General features: G+C 46.1%; 1 protein-coding gene across 2 annotated transcripts; it reads left to right on the plus strand.

The window, feature by feature from the left end:
- Window positions 1-410: 410 nt before the first annotated feature.
- On the plus strand, window positions 411-24,189 carry ylpm1 (YLP motif containing 1). Of its 2 annotated transcripts, none has more exons than XM_053242109.1 (21): window positions 411-1,302; window positions 3,507-3,710; window positions 4,004-4,198; window positions 4,701-5,203; window positions 5,469-7,625; window positions 7,716-7,842; window positions 7,926-8,088; window positions 8,167-8,256; window positions 8,340-8,502; window positions 8,629-8,798; window positions 8,886-9,016; window positions 9,211-9,273; window positions 9,388-9,507; window positions 10,673-10,849; window positions 10,936-11,019; window positions 13,761-13,844; window positions 13,934-14,014; window positions 17,998-18,049; window positions 18,436-18,554; window positions 18,711-18,894; window positions 23,866-24,189. In XM_053242109.1, the coding sequence occupies exons 1-20, from the start codon at window positions 754-756 to the stop codon at window positions 18,855-18,857; spliced, it is 5,379 nt and encodes a 1,792-aa protein (XP_053098084.1). In that variant the 5' UTR covers window positions 411-753; the 3' UTR covers window positions 18,858-18,894; window positions 23,866-24,189. The 2 variants fall into 2 exon arrangements, with proteins under 2 accessions (XP_053098084.1, XP_053098085.1); XM_053242110.1 differs by having other exon boundaries at window positions 7,956-8,088.
- The last annotated feature ends 3,493 nt before the right edge of the window (window positions 24,190-27,682 follow it).

Here is a 27,682-nt window from a genome sequence, read left to right on the forward strand (position 1 = left end):
AGGCAGCTTGTGGTGCTGGGGCTTGAACCCCTGACCTTCTGATCAGCAGCAGGGCCTGGGCCTGGTTATCAGCTCACAGACAGAATGAGATGGTATTACGTATCATGACAGAGTTACACAATAGACTGTATGATAAATTTTATTATATCACAGCACGACACTTGAATGCTTGAACCTGATTGGTCAGAAGGTGTGCATTATTTTCGATCGCTGGACTAATCTTTTAGTCATTATTATTATTATTATTATTATTATTATTGTTGTTGTTTTGTTGTTGTTAAGCGTCATAATTATAGTGTCTTTCTCCTTTTCATGTAATTGATATTTGTGTATTTTGGGAAATAATTAGGGACTAAATTATAATAGTTTTGACACATTTAAATAACACTGGGTATTCTTCCTTTCTATCGAAGGGGCGTGGCCTGAAACGACGTGCCTTACGTGCGTACGCGCTGACGTATTGGGAAGCGTGATGACGTTATTGTTTCGCGTCCATGTTAGCTGAGCTGCTAATATTCGCCTCTCCGGAGAGCCAGCAGGAGTTTTCGGCAGATCAGAGGCAGTGAATCCGTGAATAATGCGCGACCGCGCGGGCTCTCATGCTGGGATTTCCGGGTGTGAGTCTTAACCTGGATTATAAACTGGCTCTGTTCTGTAACTCGTGAGTACAGTCCCTGACCGGCTTTATGCCTTTCTGTGTGTAGGCTATGCTAGGCTAGGCTAAGCTAGGCTAGGCTAGGCTATTTCTCCAGCATGTATCCTGCGTGGGGCGGTTATGGCAGTGGAGGCCCGCAGCCTCAGCACTTCTCCCCGCGCAATCAGCCGTTCCGCGGCCCGCCGCCGCCTGCGGGAGGTTTCGGGGGATATGGAGCTCCATCTCCGGCGGCATCGTCCAACTTCTCGAGTCTACACGAGCAGCACCTCCAGCAGATGCAGCAGCTGCAACAGCTCCATCAGAGACAGCTCCAATCCGTGCTGCACTACAACAACACTGCTAACGCTGCTAACAGTGCTAGCTCCAGCTCCAGCTTCAGCGCTGCTCCGGGTCCAGCGGCTCCTCCACAATGGACCGGACCTGCGGCAGGATTTCCGCCGCCTCCGGCTCACTTTAACCCGGATCCTGCTCAAAACAGAGGCGCTGTTCCACCTGAACCCCCATCTGCACCTCCACCTGCGCCCAAAAACACCACCTCAACGCCAGCACACACCTCTAACACCAACAATACACACACCTCCACCTCCACCGCGGAGAGTGCAGCAGCAGACCCGAAAGTGCAGACCACCAACCTGTCCGCCATGTCGCTACAGGCAAGAACCTTCATCACTACACCATTACAGCGGCTACAGAGTGTTTAAACCGCTGTTACTCAGAGCAAACCGCTCCGTGTCCCCTCTATACCGCTCCGTGTCCCCTCTCACTCGCTCCGTATCCCCTCTATACCGCTCCGTGTCCCCTCTCACTCGCTCCGTATCCCCTCTCACTCGCTCCGTGTCCCCTCTCACTCGCTCCGTGTCCCCTCTCACTCGCTCCGTGTCCCCTCTCACTCGCTCCGTATCCCCTCTCACTCGCTCCGTGTCCCCTCTCACTCGCTCCGTATCCCCTCTCACTCGCTCCGTGTCCCCTCTCACTCGCTCCGTATCCCCTCTATACCGCTCCGTATCCCCTCTCACTCGCTCCGTATCCCCTCTCACTCGCTCCGTATCCCCTCTCACTCGCTCCGTATCCCCTCTCACTCGCTCCGTGTCCCCTCTATACCGCTCCGTGTCCCCTCTATACCGCTCCGTGTCCCCTCTATACCGCTCCGTGTCCCCTCTCACTCGCTCCGTATCCCCTCTCACTCGCTCCGTGTCCCCTCTCACTCGCTCCGTATCCCCTCTCACTCGCTCCGTGTCCCCTCTCACTCGCTCCGTATCCCCTCTCACTCGCTCCGTGTCCCCTCTCACTCGCTCCGTATCCCCTCTATACCGCTCCGTATCCCCTCTCACTCGCTCCGTATCCCCTCTCACTCGCTCCGTATCCCCTCTCACTCGCTCCGTATCCCCTCTCACTCGCTCCGTGTCCCCTCTATACCGCTCCGTGTCCCCTCTATACCGCTCCGTGTCCCCTCTATACCGCGCCGTATCCCCTCTCACTCGCTCCGTATCCCCTCTCACTCGCTCCGTATCCCCTCTATACCGCTCCGTATCCCCTCTATACCGCTCCGTGTCCCCTCTATACCGCTCCGTGTCCCCTCTATACCGCTCCGTGTCCCCTCTATACCGCTCCGTGTCCCCTCTATACCGCGCCGTATCCCCTCTCACTCGCTCCGTATCCCCTCTATACCGCTCCGTGTCCCCTCTATACCGCGCCGTATCCCCTCTCACTCGCTCCGTATCCCCTCTATACCGCTCCGTATCCCCTCTCACTCGCTCCGTATCCCCTCTCACTCGCTCCGTGTCCCCTCTATACCGCGCCGTATCCCCTCTATACCGCTCCGTGTCCCCTCTATACCGCTCCGTATCCCCTCTATACCGCTCCGTATCCCCTCTATACCGCTCCGTATCCCCTCTATACCGCTCCGTATCCCCTCTCACTCGCTCCGTATCCCCTCTCACTCGCTCCGTATCCCCTCTCACTCGCTCCGTATCCCCTCTCACTCGCTCCGTATCCCCTCTATACCGCTCCGTATCCCCTCTATACCGCTCCGTATCCCCTCTATACCGCTCCGTATCCCCTCTCACTCGCTCCGTGTCCCCTCTCACTCGCTCCGTGTCCCCTCTCACTCGCTCCGTGTCCCCTCTAGGCCGCTCCGTATCCCCTCTCACTCGCTCCGTATCCCCTCTCACTCGCTCCGTATCCCCTCTATACCGCTCCGTATCCCCTCTCACTCGCTCCGTATCCCCTCTCACTCGCTCCGTATCCCCTCTCACTCGCTCCGTATCCCCTCTCACTCGCTCCGTATCCCCTCTAGGCCGCTCCGTGTCCCCTCTAGGCCGCTCCGTGTCCCCTCTAGGCCGCTCCGTGTCCCCTCTAGGCCGCTCCGTGTCCCCTCTAGGCCGCTCCGTGTCCCCTCTAGGCCGCTCCGTGTCCCCTCTAGGCCGCTCCGTGTCCCCTCTATGCCGCTCCGTGTCCCCTCTATGCCGCTCCGTGTCCCCTCTCACTCGCTCCGTATCCCCTCTCACTCGCTCCGTGTCCCCTCTAAACCGCTCCGTGTCCCCTCTAAACCGCTCCGTGTCTCCTCTAAACCGCTCCGTGTCCCCTCTAAACCGCTCCGTGTCCCCTCTAAACCGCTCCGTGTCCCCTCTCACTCGCTCCGTATCCCCTCTAAACCGCTCCGTATCCCCTCTATACCACTCCGTATCCCCTCTAGACTGACTGACTGAGGGGATTGACGGAGAGACTGACTGACTGACTGACTGAGGGGATGGACGGACAGACAGTTGTATCTCAGCACTCATATTGTGGAGTACTGTAAGTGCACTAATACTGTGTGTGTGTGTGTGTGTGTGTGTGTGTGTTTGTGTACGTACAGGAGCAGCAGGATTACTGGTATAAGCAGCACCTCCAAAACCTTCAGAAGTTGAAGAATGAAAAGGCGAAGCAGGGTAGCAATGACCCTTCCTCTAAAGCAAACACAGACACGCCACCAGCACCGCCCCCACCCAATGAAGCCCCACCCCCTCCACCACCTAAAGAGGAGCCTCCTCCCCCTCCCCCACCTGATGACAAGGTAATTATCATCATCATCAGGATTCAGCTTCATTACATCAGATGACTTCTATTGCACTGTGCTGACATGATGTGGTTATACACAAACTAATGATCTATTATAAGCTGTGTGTTTTTTGTTACGTATATGTGTGTGTGTGTGTGTGTGCGCGTGTATGTATATATATGTATATATATATATATATATATATATATATATATATATATATATATATATATATATATATAAAATATGTATATATGTATGTATAATAAGTATGTGTACATATGTAAACGTGTGTGTGTGTTTTTCAGCCCAGTATGGTGGAGTCTGCAGACCCGGCGGAGGCAGCAAGGTTACAGCAGTTGCAGGCGGCAGCGGCTCAGTGGCAGCAGGTTCAGTACCACAGAGCGGGTTACCAGTACCAGGCCCTAATGCAGGAACACACACAACTCCAGCAGATACTGCACCGGTACCAACAGGTCATCCAGCAACCTGCACACATACAGGTACACAAGCACTCACACGGGTACATGGTACATATCCCCTCGTACGACATGACAGTGCTGACCTGCCAGCCTTTATACATTTTGAGTTTAATCTTGAATACACCGTTGCGAGTTACTCTTAGGTCCCGTTCACAGTTGGCATTAACGTGTTTCCTGGGTGATCAGATCGTAAGTGGACAGCCCTAAGTACAGGTGTTGTAAATTTAGTTAGCGGACCATGCGAGCGAAGCGTTTGCAACAGCCCGTACATGTACATTTCTCCAGCAGTGGAAGGCTGCCGTTATAAATGTGTGCGACGCCGTCCCTCCAGCAGAAATGAAGGATGAAATCCGAATGGAAGTGGTCACTGGAGACACAGTCGTAATGCCAGGTGTGAACGGCTTTGTGTCTCGGCTGTCCACCTTTGCTCAGATCACTCAAGATGGATATTAAAACCAGGTGTGAATGGCACCTAAGAGTAATTTATTTCTGTATTTTTTTTTTTTTTCCTTTTGATCTTCAGTCCATGTCTGTAGACATGCAGTTGCAGCACTATGAAATGCAGCAGCAGCAGTTTGCTCCAGTTCTGCAGGACTGGGACAGACACTTTAAGCTCTGGCTAGACCAGTTCCAGGTGTATCCCCACAAAGACCAGTTACAGGAGTATGAAGGTCAGTGGAGACAGTGGCAGGAGCAGATGAACTCCACTGCAGCACATCTGAACGAGCGAGTGACCACACTGAGGGGCATGAAACAGCCCTATGGACCTGGTGACTCTTACGGAGGTATGGTGGGACCATATGGACAGCCTCCTCCTCCTGCACCAGACATGGGCCCCTCTATGGCACCAAATAGTAGGGATCTTTCCTCAGGCCCTCCTCAGGGCACACATCCAACCAATCTTCCAGGACCAAATGCTGTAGAATCGGGTCCACTTCCAGGATCGGACGGTCCTGTTGGTCCTCCTGGAACAGGGGCACGACAGCCTGGTCCTCATGGAAGGTTTGAAGGCCCAAGAGGTCCAAGGTAAGGCATACATTTCCTAGAACTTCTCCCTGAATTTGTAATTCTATTAAAATGTGGTGGCTCAGTGGTTAAAACGTATGGCTACTGATTGGAAGGTTGTTAGTTCGGATCTCATCACTGGCACTGTTGGGCCCTTGAGCTTAAACCTTAAACTGTATAGTATTCTGTTTAATTTGTAAGTCATGTTTGACTCAATATGCTCCAGGTAAATATGTAAATGTCGAACTGTTTTTTGTTTTTCTGACTTTAAATGGATGTTTTGTAGGTTTGAAGGTCCTAGGGGTCCGAGATTTGAGCCACCATCACAGCAACGATTTGGTGGACCACCCAGATTTGATGGTGGTCAGCGTTTTGGCATGCCTCCCCGAGGTAATCAGATTCGATCAGGACCTCCGGGTAGATTTGAGAATCCTCTAAGGCAGAGTCCACCTTCTTGCTTTGAGAGACCTCCTGGACCACACCCAGGACCACCTACAGGTCAACCCACAGGTCTACCTCCACCGTCTGGTCCTGCCTCACAACCTAAACCTGGTCCTGTAAATCAAAATAGCTCGCAGCTGGGTAAACCTGATTCTTCTCAGGGTTCTGTACCTCAGAGTTCGACCACAGGCAAGAATGAAAACAAAATCTCTCAAAATGAAACAGAACAAAAGTCCATGTCAGATGATGTAATGGATTCAGAAGATGGTTTCTTTGTTCAAAATGATCCTATTCCTCAGTCTCAGGCTGACAAAGGCAAGAAGGCTGAGACAGTCAAACAGGCAGCTAAAGAGGAGGAATCAAGAAAGGATACCTCCAAAATAACTGCATCGCCATCCTCATCCACATCTGTCCCACCAAAGCAAACCCCAAGTACTGGCAATAAAACCCCAGAAGCACCAAAAAATATTAATGCACCACAGCAACGACCACAGCCTCCTCAACAAGGCCCATTCCAACCTGACATGCCCAAGGATCCTCCTGGTACACCACATGAGGTGAATCAGAGCGGTCCTCCACATGCTCTCCGTGGCCGGGGGAGGGGTCAAGGTCCTTTACCAATGCGAGGAAGAGGACGTGGACGTGGTCGGGGACAGATGGGCAGACCTATGGGTCCTCCATCTATGTCGGATCCCAATTATCATGGGGAAGATGCTTCATATGAGCACCAGCCACCAATGGAAGAGGATTATGGTTGGGGGAACCATTCCCAAGAAAGACATGGAATGATAGATGACCAGGAAGCTCATGATATGTGGCAGCCAGAAGAACATCACTTCCAGAAAGAATTCTATGAAGAGACTGAAGAGCGAGCACCACCTAGAGGCCGAATGGATCCTGGAGAGGGACCCCAGGAACACTGGGAAGAGGAACAATCAGAGTACTGGGAGGAGGAAGATCCATACTGGGCAGAGAGAAGACCTCCAATGATGCACCATAGGCCCTCTTTTCCTCCTGAAGGCCCTAGGCGTCCTCCTTTCCAACCCCGCTTTATGCACCACGGTCCAAGACGTCCTCCACCACCATCGGGTATGGAACGTGACCCACATGGCCCTCCTCCTCCGCACATGGGGCCTCGTTTCCGACGTGGTGGTCCAGGTCCCAGGGGGCCACCACCACGCCATGACATGATGCGACGGCCCCCTCCACCACCTCATGAATTGTTGGAGAGGGAGCCAATGGGTCCACCTGGGTACCATGAAGAAATGGACAGAGATCCTGGTTGGCCTCATCCGCATGGCCGAGAACCCAGGCACCCTCCATTACCCCCTCATGAAATGATAGAGAGGGATATGAGAAGGCCACCCATGCGACCACATCCAATGGCGAGAGATAGGTGGAGAAGACCTCCACATGAAGATCCTCAGGGAGCATATGAGCAAGAATATGGCACCGAGTTTGGCCCTGAGGATGATGGGTATGGAAGACCTCCACCTGATTACCATCACCGGGATTACAGGGAAGACGAAGAATTTTTCCACTCAAGAGAGGACTGGAGACGAGACCGTCCAGATTGTGACTTTCCTCCACATCCACCACGTGGGCCACCACCAGACCACCTCAGAGATGATCCCTGGAGGGAAGAAAGGGACAGACCATTCTCGTATGAGAACGAGGATCGAATTAGGGCAGAACGAAGAGGACCTGGTTATGCTGACGTATCTCTGTACAGGGACAGGGATCGGGAACCTCCCTTCCATTCTCGCCCTGATTGGGAAAGACCTCCACCACCTCCACTGCCAGAGAGAGTGTACCCAGATCCCACTGAAGAAACTCGACCTCTATATGATAGGAATCCAGAACTCCCCATGGCACCACAGAGCAGTGTTCCCGAAGCTCCGCTTGATCAGATGTCACCAGGTGGAACCAAAACTGTTCTTGCGCTTTCTCAAAGGCAGCACGAGATCATCCTCAAAGCTGCTCAGGAGCTAAAGATGATAAGGTAAATGGATACAAATGCTGAGTGCGCATTACCACGTTATACTGATTTGGTGGGTTTGATAATTTTACTGTTCTTGTTTCTGAAAAATAGAGAGCTGCAAGAGAGTAAAAAGGTTCTGGGAGATACTTCTAATCCAGAGACTACTGGACTACCACCTGATATTCCTGCTGGTCTCCTTGGACTTGAAATTCCACCTGAGGTTAAAACTGCCCTGCAGGTATAGCCTTGATTTAATTCATGTTTATAACTATATGTTTTATTGCAAAACAACTTATGAATTCATAATTTCCCATACAAAAGGTCACGAGTGTTTTGTCTGAAACTGGACAGGATGTTTCCGGTAGACTCTTGGAATCTGGAATGCATCAACCAAACCAAGTCACAGATTTCCTCCATACAGTGTCAGCACCACCACCTAAACCGACCTTCATTGCTAAAACAGTGGATTACGGTCACGGTCATGGTAAGCGCGAGCTCATTTTAGCATACTGAATATTTTAGATATTGTTTTGGGAACTCTTATGGAATCTACTATAAATAGATATGGGTGCCAAGGTGGAAAGGATCTCCTACGGGGAGAGGATAGTACTGAGACCTGATCCGTTGCCATCTGATCGACCATATGAGAAAGGTTGGTTCATTCTGTTTTTTGTTATAACTGGTGTGTTAATGCTAGTAGGTGCTAATATGCAATTAATATTTTCCTCATATTAGAACTACTTGGACGTCGTGATCCATACTATGATAGAAGAGGTGATTCCTACATGGACCAGCGGGAGTATGGAAGAGATCGGGACAGAGAAACGTTCCGAGACAGGCCGCCCCTGGATTATGACAGGGATCGACTTGAAAGAGAGCGCTACTCCAGAGATGAGAGGTGTGAATACGTTTGCATGCATTTCTACAGTATACTTCTGTTTGTTGGGGTTTGCAGTGTCCGGCGTCTTCAGCTTTCAGCTTCCTCTGGTTGTGGTGTTAATTTGGCCCTATCTCCTTTCTTTAGGCCGCCCCCAGGCCCACCTCGTCCTGCTTACCGCGATCGAGAGAGGGATGTAAGAGAGCACTCGAGTCGCTCCAGCCGAGATCGGGAGCCGTATAACCGCCCAGGCTATGAGCGATCTTCATATGAAAGAAGTCTTGAGCGCTATGACCATGGGGCTTCAAGTTACGGAAGTGAGTTGAGGAGGATTTGTTTTTTAAGCTGTAAAAGCAGGAAGTGAGCTAAACCCCTGAAACATGCTGTATGCTGTTTGTTTTCAGATGACAGGAGGAGTTACCCTGATGAGCCTCCTCCAGCTCCTTCTGTTTCCCAGCGTGTGGAGAAGAAACCCGAGACCAAGAACGTTGATGATATTTTGAAACCACCTGGACGAGCGAATCGTCCTGATAGGGTACGAAACTTAACTGTTATAAATTATCACATTTAAAATTTATATCCAGAATTTATATATATCTGTAAAGCTGCTTTCTGACAATGTCCTTTCTAAAAGTGCCATACAAATAAAACTGAATTAAATCTAACTTTGTCTGCATAACGTCTGATCAGTCATTGTAGCCAGATATTTATTTATCTTATTTATTTCAGATCGTGATAATAATGCGAGGGTTACCGGGAAGTGGGAAGAGCCATCTGGCAAAGCTCATCCGGGTGAGAACACACACACCTACACACAGCTGTGTTAGTGCCCCACTACCTGGTGATGTTTTAGACTGAATGACACATGACCACATGACCATAATGAGTGATGGATGTCTGTTCCAGGATAAGGAGGTGGAGTTTGGAGGAGCTCCACCCAGAGTGCTTGGCCTCGATGACTATTTCATGACTGAAGTGGAGAAAGAAGAGAAAGACCCTGATACAGGGAAACGTATTAAAACTAAGGTCAGGATTTAAACATGCTTTAGATTTTCACAGAGGAACAGAATTAAACATGCATGCTACATGTGGTTAAAAGCGTTTATCAAAATACTGCCGTTATTTTTCATTTCCTATTGTAAAAATGAGCATTGTGTAGAACCCTAACCCTGCTTCCACACTAGCAATCAACAGGTGACTGCTATTTCCTAGGGCGTGGCACAGAGCCGTAATTTCATTGACGATGATATTTGAATTGCGATTTTCAGAATTCTATACAAATTATGAATGATATGGTAAAGCAAGTCCAAACAATTTGCTCGATTGATTCCTCTGACCAGTCCTATGGCAGTGGGAGAGAACGGAAGGAAACAGGAAGGGTATCAGAGGGGTTGAGAAGGAGAATGAGGAGAGAGACTGAGAGGAATCAGGAGGGGAAATCATTGGGAATGAGAAGGGAATCTGGGGAAATAAGGAGGCTGTCGGGGAAATGAGGAAGGAAACTTGGTGAATGAAGAGGGATTTGGGGGAATGTTGAAGGAATCAAGGAGAATGAGGAGGGAATCATGGGTAATAAGAAGGAGGGAAAGCTGCCTTCATATGGTTAATGGATGCTTCTTTATTTCCCAGTGAAGCACAGTGCTAATACTAGTTAATGCTAATTAATTAATTTTACTTAGTTATGTTAGCAATGTAAGTTAGCTAGTCTTCTCTATATAGTTGTCTGCCTAACATTTTTCCCACTACTAATGTGTAAACGGAGGTTACCTAATCTGTTAAGATAATTGTGTCTGTGGGTTAATCTGTGATTATTAAAACCAAAGTTTTATTTGTTATCAAAAGTATTTGCGAACCGCTGAATATGAGTACCACAGAGAGATAAAGTTGGGAAACTGAGCTACGTGGCTCTAGGATGTTTAAAATTTAGTACTCCAGTGGTCAGTTGCAGTGATGGGAGCATTCTAGATCGGCCAAGAGTAAAGTAGATTAGCTGTTTTTATCACAGACGATGTTTAGCCCATTCAGGGGGAATAACTGTATACAATAAAAATGGCAGTGTGTAAACGTGAAGTAGGAAGCAGGACACCGGCACCATTCCCTGCCTGTACACACACACAGACACACACACATCCGTGATCAGGCAGTAACTCGGGCATGAAGAGTGTTTGCTGATCATCTAAATGATGTTTAGGTCCTTGAGTATGAGTATGAGCCAGAGATGGAGGACACCTACAGGAACAGCATGCTGAAGACCTTCAGGAAGACGCTGGACGACGGCTTTTTCCCCTTCATCATCCTCGACGCCATCAATGAGAAAGTGAAGTACTTCGACCAGTTCTGGAGTGCAGCCAAGACCAAAGGGTTCGAGGTGAGCTGTCTGTCACTCACTAAGAATGTACACAGCTTCCTGTCTCAGGAACTGTCTCACTGCAATACCTATCACCTCTCCCACAGGTGTACGTGGCCGAAGTCTCTGCTGACCATCAGACCTGTGCCAAGAGGAACATCCACGGACGCAAGTTGAAGGACATCACAAAGGTCTTTATTTACTCTTTACATAACTTGTACTGTTGGGACGGAATCTGGAAGGAATGTAAAGGGAATTGTGGGAATATAGCGGCAGTCAAGATCAAGGAAATTGGTTATATGAAGGGATAATGAGGGAAGCAGGAGAAATAAAGAAGGAATTGGGAATGAGGAGGTGAAGTGAAGGGGGATTGTTGGAATGACAAGGGAAGTGCAGGCAATCGGGATCAGGGAATTTGAGGATACAGGGTAATAAGGGGTGTGTGGAGGGGTAGTGAGGGGTGTGTTGAGGGGTAGTGAGGGGTGTGTTGAGGGGGAATAAGGGGTGTGTTGAGGGGGAATAATGGGGTGTGTTGGGTAGTGAGGGGTGTGTTGAGGGGGAATAAGAGGGTGTGTTGAGGGGGAATAAGGGGTGTGTTGAGGGATAGTGAGGGGTGTGTTGGGTAGTGAGGGGTGTGTTGGGTAGTGAGGGGTGTGTTGAGGAGGCATAATGGGGTGCGTTGGGTAGTGAGGAGTGTGTTGAGGAGGAATAATGGGGTGCGTTGGGTAGTGAGGGGTGTGTTGAGGAGGAATAATGGGGTGCGTTGGGTAGTGAGGGGTGTGTTGAGGAGGAATAATGGGGTGTGTTGGCTAGTGAGGGGTGTGTTGGCTAGTGAGGGGTGTGTTGGCTAGTGAGGGGTGTGTTGGCTAGTGAGGGGTGTGTTGGCTAGTGAGGGGTGTGTTGAGGAGGCATAATGGGGTGCGTTGTGTAGTGAGGGGTGTGTTGAGTAGTGAGGGGTGTGTTGAGGGATAGTGAGGGGTGCGTTGGGTAGTGAGGGGTGTGTTGAGGAGGAATAATGGGGTGCGTTGGGTAGTGAGGGGTGTGTTGAGGAGGAATAATGGGGTGCGTTGGGTAGTGAGGGGTGTGTTGAGGAGGCATAATGGGGTGCGTTGGGTAGTGAGGGGTGTGTTGGGTAGTGAGGGGTGTGTTGAGGAGGCATAATGGGGTGCGTTGGGTAGTGAGGGGTGTGTTGGGTAGTGAGGGGTGTGTTGAGGAGGAATAATGGGGTGCGTTGGGTAGTGAGGGGTGTGTTGAGGAGGAATAATGGGGTGCGTTGGGTAGTGAGGGGTGTGTTGAGGGGGAATAATGGGGTGTGTTGGGTAGTGAGGGGTGTGTTGAGGAGGAATAATGGGGTGCGTTGGGTAGTGAGGGGTGTGTTGAGGGATAGTGAGGGGTGCGTTGGGTAGTGAGGGGTGTGTTGAGGAGGAATAATGGGGTGCGTTGGGTAGTGAGGGGTGTGTTGAGGAGGAATAATGGGGTGCGTTGGGTAGTGAGGGGTGTGTTGAGGAGGAATAATGGGGTGTGTTGGGTAGTGAGGGGTGTGTTGAGGGATAGTGAGGGGTGCGTTGGGTAGTGAGGGGTGTGTTGAGGAGGAATAATGGGGTGTGTTGGGTAGTGAGGGGTGTGTTGAGGGATAGTGAGGGGTGTGTTGGGTAGTGAGGGGTGTGTTGAGGAGGAATAATGGGGTGCGTTGGGTAGTGAGGGGTGCGTTGAGGGATAGTGAGGGGTGTGTTGGGTAGTGAGGGGTGTGTTGAGGAGGAATAATGGGGTGCGTTGGGTAGTGAGGGGTGCGTTGGGTAGTGAGGGGTGCGTTGGGTAGTGAGGGGTGTGTTGGGTAGTGAGGGGTGTGTTGAGGAGGAATAATGGGGTGCGTTGGGTAGTGAGGGGTGTGTTGAGGAGGAATAATGGGGTGCATTGGGTAGTGAGGGGTGCGTTGGGTAGTGAGGGGTGCGTTGGGTAGTGAGGGGTGTGTTGGGTAGTGAGGGGTGTGTTGAGGAGGAATAATGGGGTGCGTTGGGTAGTGAGGGGTGTGTTGAGGAGGAATAATGGGGTGCGTTGGGTAGTGAGGGGTGTGTTGGGTAGTGAGGGGTGTGTTGAGGAGGAATAATGGGGTGCGTTGGGTAGTGAGGGGTGTGTTGGCTAGTGAGGGGTGTGTTGGGTAGTGAGGGGTGTGTTGAGGAGGAATAATGGGGTGCGTTGGGTAGTGAGGGGTGCGTTGGGTAGTGAGGGGTGTGTTGGGTAGTGAGGGGTGTGTTGAGGAGGAATAATGGGGTGTGTTGGGTAGTGAGGGGTGTGTTGAGGAGGAATAATGGGGTGCGTTGGGTAGTGAGGGGTGTGTTGAGGAGGAATAATGGGGTGCGTTGGGTAGTGAGGGGTGTGTTGGGTAGTGAGGGGTGTGTTGAGGAGGCATAATGGGGTGCGTTGGGTAGTGAGGGGTGTGTTGAGGAGGAATAATGGGGTGTGTTGGGTAGTGAGGGGTGTGTTGAGGAGGAATAATGGGGTGCGTTGGGTAGTGAGGGGTGTGTTGGGTAGTGAGGGGTGTGTTGAGGAGGAATAATGGGGTGCGTTGGGTAGTGAGGGGTGTGTTGAGGAGGAATAATGGGGTGCGTTGGGTAGTGAGGGGTGCGTTGGGTAGTGAGGGGTGTGTTGGGTAGTGAGGGGTGTGTTGAGGAGGAATAATGGGGTGCGTTGGGTAGTGAGGGGTGTGTTGAGGAGGAATAATGGGGTGCGTTGGGTAGTGAGGGGTGTGTTGGGTAGTGAGGGGTGTGTTGAGGAGGAATAATGGGGTGCGTTGGGTAGTGAGGGGTGTGTTGAGGAGGAATAAGAGGGTATATTGAGGGGTAGTAGTGAGGGAGGCATCAGGAGGCCAGTGGTGTAAGTGAACAGTCGAATGCGTCGTAACTGTGCTGTGTGTTTCACTGTGGTTGCACAGCTGGCGAACAGCTGGGAGTCGGCCCCGGTGCACATGGCGCGCCTGGACCTCCGCTCACTGCTGCAGGACGCCGCCATTGAGGAGGTGTGTACTGTACACTGCACTGTCCCGCTGATTTATTTACATTGTGCTGGTGGTGATCTCTCATTATGCTGGTGGTGTCTGTGTCTCAGGTGGAGATGGAGGACTTCAACCCATCTGAGATGGATGCTGCAGCTGAGGAGAAAAAGGAGGAAGAGGAGGAGGCAGATCTGGTAGGACTTTAATATTTCTGCATGTTTTCTCTCTAAACACTGTGTATGTTCTCTCTCCAGTCTCCGTAAGCCTCTGATTTAGGGTTTTTACTTTTTAATGTTCAAACCCTTAGCTGTTGCCTGGATGGTGCTTCAGTGAAGTGTTTTGTAGAGAATATTGTTAATTAAACAATGTTTATATCAAATTTTGCTAATGCACTATTTTTAAATAATTTGTTAAAGTTCACTAATTAAATATTTTGTTCCAGTTGTCCTTGTTTTTATGAATTAATTTTTTGTGATGTTTTGGCCTTTATCAGTGATTTACTGCTTTTAATTTAAAAACAAATATTAAATACAGACAAAATAATTTTAAGACCGTAATAATTTACTGCTCGGACTTTAAAGTGTCTGTGAGTGAAGACATCAGAGTCTTGAGTTTTAAAACAGGGTCAGAGTTGTGTTTAAAATAAACATTCAGGTATACATTTAAACTCTACTCTATACTCCATATTAAATGCTTTAATATACACTGTACAGTCAGACATTATGTCTGCAGGCACTCTGGTGTTTTTCAGGGTTTATAAAGCTCAGATGCATCCTAATTAGCTTTTATACACACTATTTTTTTTAAATGCAGTTAATAATAAACACAATACCTGAAAACACAGGTAATTACAGTCCTCCTTTCTGAGTGTGTAGCTATTATTGAGTTATATTCTGTGTGTAATATTTACCCTGAATTGATGAACACTAAATGCACAGTAAAGATAATAAAGATTAAGGCAGTAAAGATAATGTCTACAGTAAAGATATATCTACAGGAAAACCACTAATGTCTATTAATGTCAATACAGTAAAGGTAGTTATATGTCTAATGTCTGGGCTTCCGTTTGGAAGGTTGTGAGTTCAGTTCCCAGCACTGCCAAGCTGCCACTGCTGGGCCCTTAACCCTCAGCTGCTCAGGCGTATAAATGACAGAAATGTAAGTCATTCTGGATAATGGCGTCTGCTAAATGACATAAGTGTAAAGCTGCTAATGTGTACAGTAGAGCTGCCAATGTCTGCAGTGAAGGTAGTGACTGCTACAGTAAAGGTAATAACTGCTATATTAAATATAACATCTATACTAAAATTATTATTTTTTGTATTAAACATAATGGTATCTGTAGTAAATGATATGTATACAGTGAGAGTGTCTGTAGTGTATATATCATGTATAGTAAAGTGAGTAATGTCTCACCACAGTTTTATGTGCTAATAACAGCTAATAAGAATGTGTGTGCGTGTGCGCGCGCGCGTGTGTGCGTGTGTGCGTGTGCGCGTGTGTGTGCATGTGCGCGTGTGCGTGTGTGTGTGCGTGTGTGTGCGTGTGTGTGCGTGTAGTGGGTAAATACTGTCACTGTATATTGTCTCTGTGATTAAAAGCATGTGTTGATATAAACTTTACATACTGTGGAAGTAATGTCTAGCATAAAGCTAGCATTGTTAACAGTGAAAGTAGTAATGTGTACGGTAAACCTGGTAATGTCTACAGTAGAGCTAGTAATGTCTACAGTAGAGCTAGTAATGTGTATGGTAAACCTGGTAATGTCTACAGTAGAGCTAGTAATGTCTTCAGTAGAGCTAGTAATGTGTATGGTAAACCTGGTAATGTCTACAGTAGAGCTAGTAATGTCTACAGTAGAGCTAGTAATGTCTACAGTAGAGCTAGTAATGTGTACGGTAAACCTGGTAATGTCTACAGTAGAGCTAGTAATGTCTACAGTAGAGCTAGTAATGTCTACAGTAGAGCTAGTAATGTGTACGGTAAACCTGGTAATGTCTACAGTAGAGCTAGTAATGTCTACAGTAGAGCTAGTAATGTCTTCAGTAGAGCTAGTAATGTGTATGGTAAACCTGGTAATGTCTACAGTAGAACTAGCAAAATCTGCAGTAGAGCTAGTAATGTGTACAGTAAACCTGGTAATGTCTACAGTAGAACTAGCAAAATCTGCAGTAGAGCTAGTAATGTGTACAGTAAACCTGGTAATGTCTACAGTAGCGCTAGTAATGTCTACAGTAGAGCTAGTAATGTGTAGAGTAAACCTGGTAATGTCTACAGTAGCGCTAGTAATGTCTACAGTAGCGCTAGTAATGTGTATGGTAAACCTGGTAATGTCTACAGTAGAGCTAGTAATGTCTACAGTAGAGCTAGTAATGTGTACGGTAAACCTGGTAATGTCAACAGTAGCGCTAGTAATGTCAACAGTAGCGCTAGTAATGTCTACAGTACCGCTAGTAATGTCTACGGTAAACCTGGTAATGTCTACAGTAAACCTTGCAATGTTTACATTTAAACTTTGTAATGTCTACAGTAAACTTTGTAATGTCTATATTAAAGGCTGTAATGTCTGAAGTAAAGCTAATAATGTGTACATCAAAGCTAGTAATGTTTAAATTAAAGCTAGCTGTGTCATAAGTAATTCTAGTAACGTTTACAGTAAAACTAGTAGTGTCTACAGTGAAGGCAGTAATGTCTACTGTAAACCTAATGTCTGCATTAAAAGTCGTAATGTTTAGTAAAGCAAGTAATGTCTACAGTGAGGGTAGTAATGTGTACAGTAAATGCCTTTAATAAATCTAATAATGTCTGCATTAAAGCTAATTGTGTCTATAGTACAGCTAGTAATGTCTAAATTAAAGGTAGTAATACCTATAGTAAACCTAGTAATGTCTTTAATAAATCTAATCATATCCATATTAAAGCTAGTTGTGTCTGTAGTAAATCTAGTAAAGCTAGTAATGTCTACACTGAGGGTAGTAATGTGTACAGTAAATCTAGTAATGTCTTTAATAAATCTAATAATATCCATGTTAAAGCTAGTAATGTCTACAGTAAATCTAGTTATGTCTATAGTAAATCTAGCAATGTCTACAGTAAACGTAATAATGTTTACAGTAAAGCTGGTAATGTCTACAGTGAAGGCAGTAGTACCTATAATAAATCTAATAATGTCCACAGTAAAGCTAGTAATGTATATAGTAACAGTAGTAATATCAATAGTCATAGTAAATCTAATAATGTCTACAGTAAACCTAATAATGTTTACAGTAAAGGCACTAATGTTTGCATTAAAACTAGTCTATGGTGATGCTAGTAGTGTTTATAGTAAAGATAGTAATGTATAATGTTAATATTGTCCACAGTAAAGCTAGTAATGACTTTTCATTACGGCTATTTATATCTATAGTCTTTATATTTAAATGTAAAGTAAAATGTAAATGAACAAATGTAAAGTAAAACTAGTAAAGTCACATTAACTTCAAGTTCAACATTTGTATGTGCTTATAACAGTAAAACATATGAGAATGTGTGTGTAAGAGTTTGTAATATATACTGTCACTGAATATTGTCTCTGTGATGAACAGCATGTGCCAATATGAACTTTACATTTTGCGATAATTATGTAACCGTGGTGTTACAACAGCCTTCTCATCAGAAGAGTCAAGGAACCTCGGCCTCAACTAATTTCTACTCAGTGTACTCTCGTTGCCGGATATCATTGCCATATTCATCATGTTTCAGTTACCTGGTGCTTATATGTCTAAATAATTAACCTAGTTCTGCTTCGTAATGAATATTGCAATGATATCGTTTAGCTGATTATCTGCACATACTGTACACCTTTAGTGCTGTGCACACATGGAAACTGAAAGCTGCAGCACTGACTGTGAGCTAAACTCGTTTTATTGCCTCATTACTGTCTCGCATGTTCTGTGAGTACACACACACAGCATTAGACATGATCACAGATAATCTTGTGGTTAACGATTATTTCTTTTAAAACCATCATTTTCATCTTGTGCTCCTCTTCATGCAAAGAGCCATCATCCCTCGCTCCATCTCTCTCTCTCTCTCTCTCTCTCTCTCTCTCTCTCTCTCTCTCTCTCTCTCTCTGTTCCTCTTGTCCCTCTCTCCCATGGCTGATCATTAACGGCTGGAGTGTCTTTCTGTAATATAGGGATACCTTCCCAAAAGCAAATGGGAGATGGACACATCCGAGGCCAAACTGGGTGCGTATTCTGTTTATACAAAATAAATATTACTTTCTTATTTATTCATTTTTAATGTTTTTTTTTTTGACTAGGGTTGGGTGATGCTCTCAGTACATTTTTTCACCTTTTAGTGGTATTTGCAGTAGCAGACATAATTTGTTGTAAATGTTCAAAAAAATGAGCTTCTTGTGGAGTCGCTCAGTGTTTATAGACCGAACAGTCAGTTACTCATGATATCGATGCCACGGTATCGCATCGCCCAGCCCTGGCTCTGAGTTCTACTTTAGAATCTCTGTAATATCAATGGGACCATTACAGCATCATGCATACAGTCTTAAAATTGAGTGATTATACAAATAGCATTTGCCATGATGATGACCTCAGTGACTTTTTCCTTCATACAGATAAGCTGGATGGTTTAGCTGGAGGAGGGAAGAGGAAGCGAGACATCTCAGCTATGGAGGACTTCTTACAGCTGCCAGATGATTACGCCAGCCGCATGTCCCAACCGGGGAAAAAAAGGGTAAATATAACGCAAAATGTCTGGCTCAATTTTTATTCTATGCTTAGTCACAGTTTTATTATCCTAGACTTGTAATGATCACCAATGACATGTGAATTGATTAGTGTTTTTGGTATTGTATTTATTCGTTGTTGTGTGTGTGTGTGTGTGTGGTAGGTGCGCTGGGCCGATCTGGAGGAGCAGAAGGACGCCGATCGGAAGCGAGCGATCGGGTTTGTAGTGGGACAGACAGACTGGGAGAAGATCACTGATGAGAGCGGACAGTTAGCTCAGCGCGCGCTCAATCGCACTAAATACTTTTAGAGCCGTTTATACTCGCCCTTTGTACACACAACACACGGTAAGTACATGTGTGAACATGTCCCCATTACTTTCCCTTAGACAAAAGTCTGCTGTCTGCATCACTAGGGCTGGGACGATATATCAGTGTGACCCAGCAGGCTGAAATAGTTGTATTATTATCGCTTACTGCAGTTGTAGAGACGATGAGATACGACAGCCAGTGTTAGGACAAAATATCAGTTTATCAATACACTATGATAATCTGTAGTTATTCTGTATCAGCGTAATATAATGCGATATTCTGTTGTTCACAGACGCAGTGGCATCAGTGACATAATGTTGCTCATTTGCATACGGTTCGCATGCTGTGTTTAATATTAAACAGATCAGATAACTATAACTGTAATCACTGTAACACACGCTGTGGGTGTGACAATAATTAGTTTCACAATATACACCATGATGTTTGACACATAACCATGATCAACTTTAAACTTCAGTTTATATGTGATATTTGATTTTGTTTTTGTATTTACAGTGTATTAATTTGTAGGGTTTAGCGAGAGGTGAATGAAGGTACAGATGGACAGCTGACACCAATAGACACACATATTGATGTGTTGGATGTATAATTGGGGCCAGACGAATAAACAGACAGAAGAATAAAGATACAAATGAGTAAATAGACAGATATACAGATGGTAAAATTCGCTAGTGGGCTGACATTTGTGGACAGCTAATGGGTCAAGATGTTTATCTTGTCATTGGAAGTTAGGGGTGTTTTAAGTGTTACAAGTGTTAGGGGAGTTAGCATTAACGGGAGTTGGAGTGTTACAGGAATTGTGAGTGTGACTGCTGTTTCAAGAGTTATGGGGTTTAGGGGTCTTAGAGGTATTACATGTGTTACAGGTGTTACAGGATTTACTGGAGTTAGGGGTGTTACAGGAGTTAGGCGTGTTACAGGTGTCATGGGAGTTAGGGGTTTTATGAGTGTTACAGCAGCTATAGGAGTGACGAGACTTAGGGGTGTTACAGGTGGTATGAGTGTTATGGGAGTTAGGGGTGTTACAGGTGGTATGGGAGTTAGGGGTGTTACAGGTGGTATGAGTGTTCTGGGAGTTATGAGTGTTACAGGTGGTATGAGTGTTCTGGGAGTTAGGGGTGTTACAGGTGGTATGGGAGTTAGGGGTGTTACAGGTGGTATGAGTGTTCTGGGAGTTATGAGTGTTACAGGTGGTATGGGAGTTAGGGGTGTTACAGGTGGTATGAGTGTTCTGGGAGTTATGAGTGTTACAGGTGGTATGAGTGTTCTGGGAGTTATGAGTGTTACAGGTGGTATGAGTGTTCTGGGAGTTATGAGTGTTACAGGTGGTATGAGTGTTCTGGGAGTTATGAGTGTTACAGGTGGTATGAGTGTTCTGGGAGTTATGAGTGTTACAGGTGGTATGAGTGTTCTGGGAGTTATGAGTGTTACAGGTGGTATGAGTGTTATGGTAGTTAGGGGTGTTACAGGTGGTATGAGTGTTATGGTAGTTAGGGGTGTTACAGGTGGTATGAGTGTTATGGGAGTTAGGGGTGTTACAGGTGGTATGGGAGTTAGGGATGTTACAGGTGGTATGGGAGTTAGGGGTGTTACAGGTGGTATGAGTGTTCTGGGAGTTATGAGTGTTACAGGTGGTATGGGAGTTAGGGGTGTTACAGGTGGTATGGGAGTTAGGGGTGTTACAGGTGGTATGGGAGTTAGGGGTGTTACAGGTGGTATGAGTGTTCTGGGAGTTATGAGTGTTACAGGTGGTATGAGTGTTATGGTAGTTAGGGGTGTTACAGGTGGTATGGGTGTTCTGGGAGTTAGGGATGTTACAGGTGTTATGGGAGTTAGGGGTGTTACAGGTGGTATGGGAGTTAGGGGTGTTACAGGTGGTATGAGTGTTCTGGGAGTTAGGGGTGTTACAGGTGGTATGGGAGTTAGGGGTGTTACAGGTGGTATGAGTGTTCTGGGAGTTATGAGTGTTACAGGTGGTATGAGTGTTATGGTAGTTAGGGGTGTTACAGGTGGTATGGGTGTTCTGGGAGTTAGGGATGTTACAGGTGTTATGGGAGTTAGGGGTGTTACAGGTGGTATGAGTGTTCTGGGAGTTAGGGATGTTACAGGTGATATGGGAGTTAGGGTGTTACAGGTGGTATGAGTGTTCTGGGAGTTAGGGATGTTACAGGTGTTATGAGTGTTCTGGGTGTTATGAGTGTTACAGGTGGTATGAGTGTTATGGGAGTTAGGGGTGTTACAGGTGGTATGAGTGTTATGGTAGTTAGGGGTGTTACAGGTGGTATGGGTGTTCTGGGAGTTAGGGATGTTACAGGTGTTATGGGAGTTAGGGGTGTTACAGGTGGTATGAGTGTTCTGGTAGTTAGGGGTGTTACAGGTGGTATGGGTGTTCTGGGAGTTAGGGATGTTACAGGTGTTATGGGAGTTAGGGGTGTTACAGGTGGTATGAGTGTTATGGTAGTTAGGGGTGTTACAGGTGTTATGGGAGTTAGGGTGTTACAGGTGGTATGAGTGTTCTGGGAGTTAGGGGTGTTACAGGTGGTATGGGAGTTAGGGGTGTTACAGGTGGTATGGGAGTTAGGGGTGTTACAGGTGGTATGGGAGTTAGGGGTGTTACAGGTGGTATGAGTGTTCTGGGAGTTATGAGTGTTACAGGTGGTATGAGTGTTCTGGGAGTTAGGGATGTTACAGGTGTTATGGGAGTTAGGGGTGTTACAGGTGGTATGGGTGTTCTGGGAGTTAGGGATGTTACAGGTGTTATGGGAGTTAGGGGTGTTACAGGTGGTATGAGTGTTATGGTAGTTAGGGGTGTTACAGGTGGTATGGGTGTTCTGGGAGTTAGGGATGTTACAGGTGTTATGGGAGTTAGGGGTGTTACAGGTGGTATGAGTGTTCTGGTAGTTAGGGGTGTTACAGGTGGTATGGGTGTTCTGGGAGTTAGGGATGTTACAAGTGTTATGGTAGTTAGGGGTGTTACAGGTGGTATGAGTGTTCTGGTAGTTAGGGGTGTTACAGGTGGTATGGGTGTTCTGGGAGTTAGGGATGTTACAGGTGTTATGGGAGTTAGGGGTGTTACAGGTGGTATGAGTGTTCTGGTAGTTAGGGGTGTTACAGGTGGTATGGGTGTTCTGGGAGTTAGGGATGTTACAGGTGTTATGGGAGTTAGGGGTGTTACAGGTGGTATGAGTGTTCTGGTAGTTAGGGGTGTTACAGGTGGTATGGGTGTTCTGGGAGTTAGGGATGTTACAGGTGTTATGGGAGTTAGGGGTGTTACAGGTGGTATGGGTGTTCTGGGAGTTAGGGATGTTACAGGTGTTATGGGAGTTAGGGGTGTTACAGGTGGTATGAGTGTTATGGGAGTTAGGGGTGTTACAGGTGGTATGAGTGTTCTGGGAGTTAGGGGTGTTACAGGTGTTATGGGAGTTAGGGATGTTAGGTGTGTTACAGGTGGTATGAGTGTTATGGTAGTTAGGGGTGTTACAGGTGGTATGGGTGTTCTGGGAGTTAGGGATGTTACAGGTGTTATGGGAGTTAGGGGTGTTACAGGTGGTATGAGTGTTATGGGAGTTAGGGGTGTTACAGGTGGTATGAGTGTTCTGGGAGTTAGGGATGTTACAGGTGTTATGGGAGTTAGGGTGTTACAGGTGGTATGAGTGTTATGGGAGTTAGGGGTGTTACAGGTGGTATGAGTGTTATGGGAGTTAGGGGTGTTACAGGTGGTATGAGTGTTATGGGAGTTAGGGTGTTACAGGTGGTATGAGTGTTCTGGGAGTTAGGGGTGTTACAGGTGTTATGGGAGTTAGGGTGTTACAGGTGGTATGAGTGTTATGGGAGTTAGGGATGTTACAGGTGTTATGGGAGTTAGGGTGTTACAGGTGGTATGAGTGTTATGGGAGTTAGGGGTGTTACAGGTGGTATGAGTGTTATGGGAGTTAGGGGTGTTACAGGTATTATGAGTGTTATGGGAGTTAGGGGTGTTACAGGTGGTATGAGTGTTATGGGAGTTAGGGGTGTTACAGGTATTATGAGTGTTATGGGAGTTAGGGGTGTTACAGGTGGTATGAGTGTTATGGGAGTTAGGGGTGTTACAGGTATTATGAGTGTTATGGGAGTTAGGGGTTTTACAGGTGGTATGAGTGTTATGGGAGTTAGGGGTGTTACAGGTGGTATGAGTGTTATGGGAGTTAGGGGTGTTACAGGTGGTATGAGTGTTATGGGAGTTAGGGGTGTTACAGGTGGTATGAGTGTTATGGGAGTTAGGGGTGTTACAGGTGGTATGAGTGTTATGGGAGTTAGGGGTGTTACAGGTGGTATGAGTGTTACAGGTGTTATGGGAGTTAGGGATGTTACAGGTGTTATGGGAGTTAGGGTGTTACAGGTGGTATGAGTGTTACAGGTGTTATGGGAGTTAGGGATGTTACAGGTGTTATGGGAGTTAGGGTGTTACAGGTGGTATGAGTGTTACAGGTGTTATGGGAGTTAGGGTGTTACAGGTGGTATGAGTGTTATGGGAGTTAGGGGTGTTACAGGTATTATGGGAGTTAGGGGCAGTTATAAGTGTTACAGGTGATATGAGTGTTATGGGAGTTAGGGGTGTTACAGGTGTAACAGGTGTTATAGGTGTTATGGGAGTTAGGGGTGTTACAGGTATTATGGGAGCTAGGGGTGTTACAGGTGGTATGAGTGTTATGGGAGTTAGGTGTGTTACAGGTGTTATGGGAGTTAGGGGCAGTTATAAGTGTTACAGGTGTTATGGGAGTTAGGGGCAGTTATAAGTGTTACAGGTATTATGGGAGTTAGGGGTGTTACAGGTGTTATAAGTGTGTTACAGGTATTATGGGAGTTAGGGGTGTTACAGGTGTTATAAGTGTGTTACAGGTATTATGGGAGTTAGGGGCAGTTACAGGTGTTATGAGCATTACGTGAGTTACAGTGTTACAAGTGTTCTAAGTATTAAAGGTGTTAATCTTATTGTGTGTGTTTCAGGTTCTTCTCGGCGGTGGTTGCGATGGGGAGGAGCTCCACGGTGTGATTAATTATCTGTGCAGATTAGGCCACGCCCCTCTCTGACAGTCCTCCCCCTGCAGTATCTTAAATGTTTTCTTAGTCTGAATGTTAATTTTTTTTAGTTTTTTATGTTACTCAGGTGATGTCCTGCAGTTATTGATGTTTATTTGATGCGAGGTGTTAGCCTGACGTGCTTATGTTTTTTAATCACTATTTTCCATGTGTTCTTCTCAGACTGTACTCTCTCGTACACACACACACACACACACCAATAAACAGCACAGTAAACAGTATGACACACACTAGGCTCTGAGCTCGTTATTCTCTCACTCCCGCTTTCAGCTGTCTGGATCTGCGATGTGGAGGTGGTACAGGTAAGATCATAACACGCTAATAACTTCTTTCTGAAATGACCTGGTGAAAGATCCTGGTGAATATTGCGTAAAATATTTAAAATGTATGATTCAAACTCCAGAATTCTAATAAAATCCAGTAAAGACTGAATGAAAAACACGTGAATGGGATAAAGCTGTGATTAAACAGCAGATAGGTGAGTGGGTCGCTAAAGGTGATCATGTACTACAAACACAAATACTAAAAATAATCAGATGAAGAACCACCGGTGAACACGCAGTCGTAAAAAGAGAATTCTGTACTCTGTAAATGAAGCAGATCGGTAACGGCGGTGAAAGAGTGACAGATACGGTAGAGAGAGGAGTAGTCTGTAGTGATGGTTTGTTTTCTACAGACTTGTTAACCTTTACGCGTTTTCTCACAGGAGCGCTGCATTTTATCGGAGTATGCTGCTGCGAGTGATCACTCAAAAATACACCACCGCTTTGTTTTCCCGCAGTAAAAACAGCAGAGGAGCCAAGCGACTTATGAATCTGGAATGGCGGACAGTTTGTTGGTGTTCTGAACTCCAATATTAACTGACCCCCTGGAAGCCCCGCCCCCGTCCTCTCACCTCACGTTAGTAATGTTTCTCGACTCTACTTTTCCACTTGAAAGATGCGCTGGCACGGCGTCCTCACTTCCTGTCACGGTAAATGGAGAATGTTTTGAGGTCAATAATGCGAAGTAAAATCCACGTGTTCCACGTCGCTAACGTCACTCGTATATATCAGGTACATTAGCTTTATTTCTGAAGCGCTGATTTCAGCTGAAAATGGTGAAAAACTGCACATTTTCAGCTGAAAGAGAAACAAATAGCTGAGCATTCTGACAGGAAAGAGATTAAATAGGCCTACAGTGAAGTGTCGAATGTAACACTTTACAAATCATTTTTAAAGGTAATGATAACGCCGTCGGTCAGTGCGGATGCGTTCAAGCAGTCTGAGCAGCAGATCAACAGTGAAAATATCAGCCATGTGGAAATGTTTCAGGGCTTCTGTGAGGGACGTTAGAAAAGAGACTGGCAAAAGGATTATATAGAAAACATCCTGTTAATGTTTTAATGTTTACTTTATTGGGGTATGTGTTGATTTTCCTCAGATGTGTTCATGCTGCTGCTTCCACAGACTGCCAGCAAACGCACACATTATAACCAGGTAATAGCTGGAGCATTACCAGATATTACCAGGATGTTGTTAAAAGCTGCTAACTCATGTTGGGTTTAATGTTTCAGTGCTGTATACGGTTTCATTGCGTTGTCAGTCAGGTGAATAATTCACACTTCACACACCATGTGTGTGTTCATGTGTATTCCGTGAACATGAGTGTAATCAACATCCCTTTATCTCTCACTCAGAACTACAGTCTCCAACTGTTTTTCATCATTATAGATGTACTGTGGAAAAATCCTCTGAATTGCTGATCGTACACTTGTAAGATTTTTTAAATTCCATCATCATAGCTCAGGAGTGTTTAGTGTTGAACACAGAGGTCGGGCGTGGCCGTGCACCTGTGATCACCTGCTTCATCACTTCACCTTCGTTGATGATCAGGTGTAAAGCTGCGGTCACGCCAACCCTGTGGATCACGCTCAACACTCGTGTTATAGACGCGTGTATGTGTATATTTGCAGTATATATGATTAAATATGTATTAACTGATCACTCACACATCAGCAGCAGCTGTGTTGGTGCTCTGGACCTGTTAAAACATGTACACTACACACAGAGTGAGTGTAACAGCAGTGGTGGTGTTTAACTGCGGTGTGTGTGTGTGTGTGTGTGTTTAAGAAACAACAAAGCAACCAGAGGGCTTTTCATTTTCAACACGAACAGGTGATTTAAATGCTGTGTCCCAAAGCGCACACCAGCATATTACACAGTCTGCTGAAATAGTAAGGTGGGCAGTGTACAGTTTTGACACACTGTTTAGTGCACAGGTGTGTGGTTTGGGACACAGCCAGAATATTCTCTTCACTGTTGGAGTCGAGTGACGAAAACTGCTCGTGTCTTTAATCACAGAGGAAATGAGTAAATATTTTATCACGGACACCTTGTGAAAATCAACACAAACATCTCAAGAGAAACAAATCTGGAGAAAGTTTTGACTTGACAATAAAAAAAAAATATATGAAATTAAATTCAATTGAATAATTGATTGAATAAAAATTCTGGGGCAGTGAAGAATGATAAATTGTTGAATAATTATTTGCTATTAAATAGGATAAAACTCAAAGCCCAGGTCATGTGAAGAGAAACACTTTCTCTGAGAGAGTTAATTAATCCTGTGGTAATATAATTTTGTGTGAGGGTTGTGAAGATGTGGTTATGTAACTATGTGATGAATCTGTGAGCAGGTATGAGTGTTCATAACGAATATTTTAAGTGTGTGTTCACACGAAATATTACACACTGTTCATCTGCAGGGATCCTGTAATGACACATTTCCACCACAGAGGTCGCCAAACCTCACACACTGCTGCTGTACGTATGAAACAGATAAACCACACACACTCATGTCAATGGGTTTTTATTGTCATTCCTCTATATAGCTTGTATACACTGCAACGAAATGTCGTTTCTCCGGGACTGTGGTGCAACACAGAACAGTAAATGCAAATACACAACTGCTCGACCAGGAGAGTGGGCCATTTCCACACTTCGAGGTTTTTGTAGCCTTCGCAGGAGAGCGTTACTTCAGTTACAACACCAGCAGCATCCGAGTGGAAGCGTAAGAGCTTTCACAGCGTCTCTGTGTTACAGTTCTGAGAAAAAACAGCCTTATCTCAGCTTTCACAGCTTTCCTGTGGATGAAGAGCTGAAGAATCGACGGGTTAGAATGATTAGAACGGATGAAAGCTTGATGTTTATAATACACAGGAGAAGTACATGTGTGTGTAGTCAGTGTTTCACTGCTGGCGACTGTGTTGAAGCGGCTCACGTTAAAGATAAGCGCTGTTCCCTCTTTCAGTGAAACAGTTTCCAGGTTCAGCCTCAGAAGCGTTCGTCAGGAACGGGACGTCCGTTCAGAACACCATGACCATGCTGGTGTGTGAATCAGTTCTTCTACAAGAATTTATATCTGATATTCATCTTAGAATCCTTCGTCGAGTTCTCCAACAAATCTGGACACGTCTTCAAAGTTTAGTCTTCACAGTGTTTACAAAGATGAGGTGATGAATGTTTCCACTGCCAGTGAAGGCAATAACGCCGGGTTTCTGTGCAAAACATTTGGCTCTAAGGCTGACGGAAAAATCCCTTTACCCGCGTCTGCATCTTCCACCTTCCCTGAAAAGAGCCTGATCAGTGTGTGAGGTCAGAATGTGGTAATGTGTGTGTGTGTGTGTGTGTGTGTGAGAGGGCCAGGTGGTTGAAATCGTGATAAATCACAGTACGCTTAGTGA

This window comes from Pangasianodon hypophthalmus, chromosome 19 (assembly GCF_027358585.1).
Source record: "Pangasianodon hypophthalmus isolate fPanHyp1 chromosome 19, fPanHyp1.pri, whole genome shotgun sequence".
Taxonomy (NCBI): Eukaryota; Metazoa; Chordata; class Actinopteri; order Siluriformes; family Pangasiidae; genus Pangasianodon; species Pangasianodon hypophthalmus.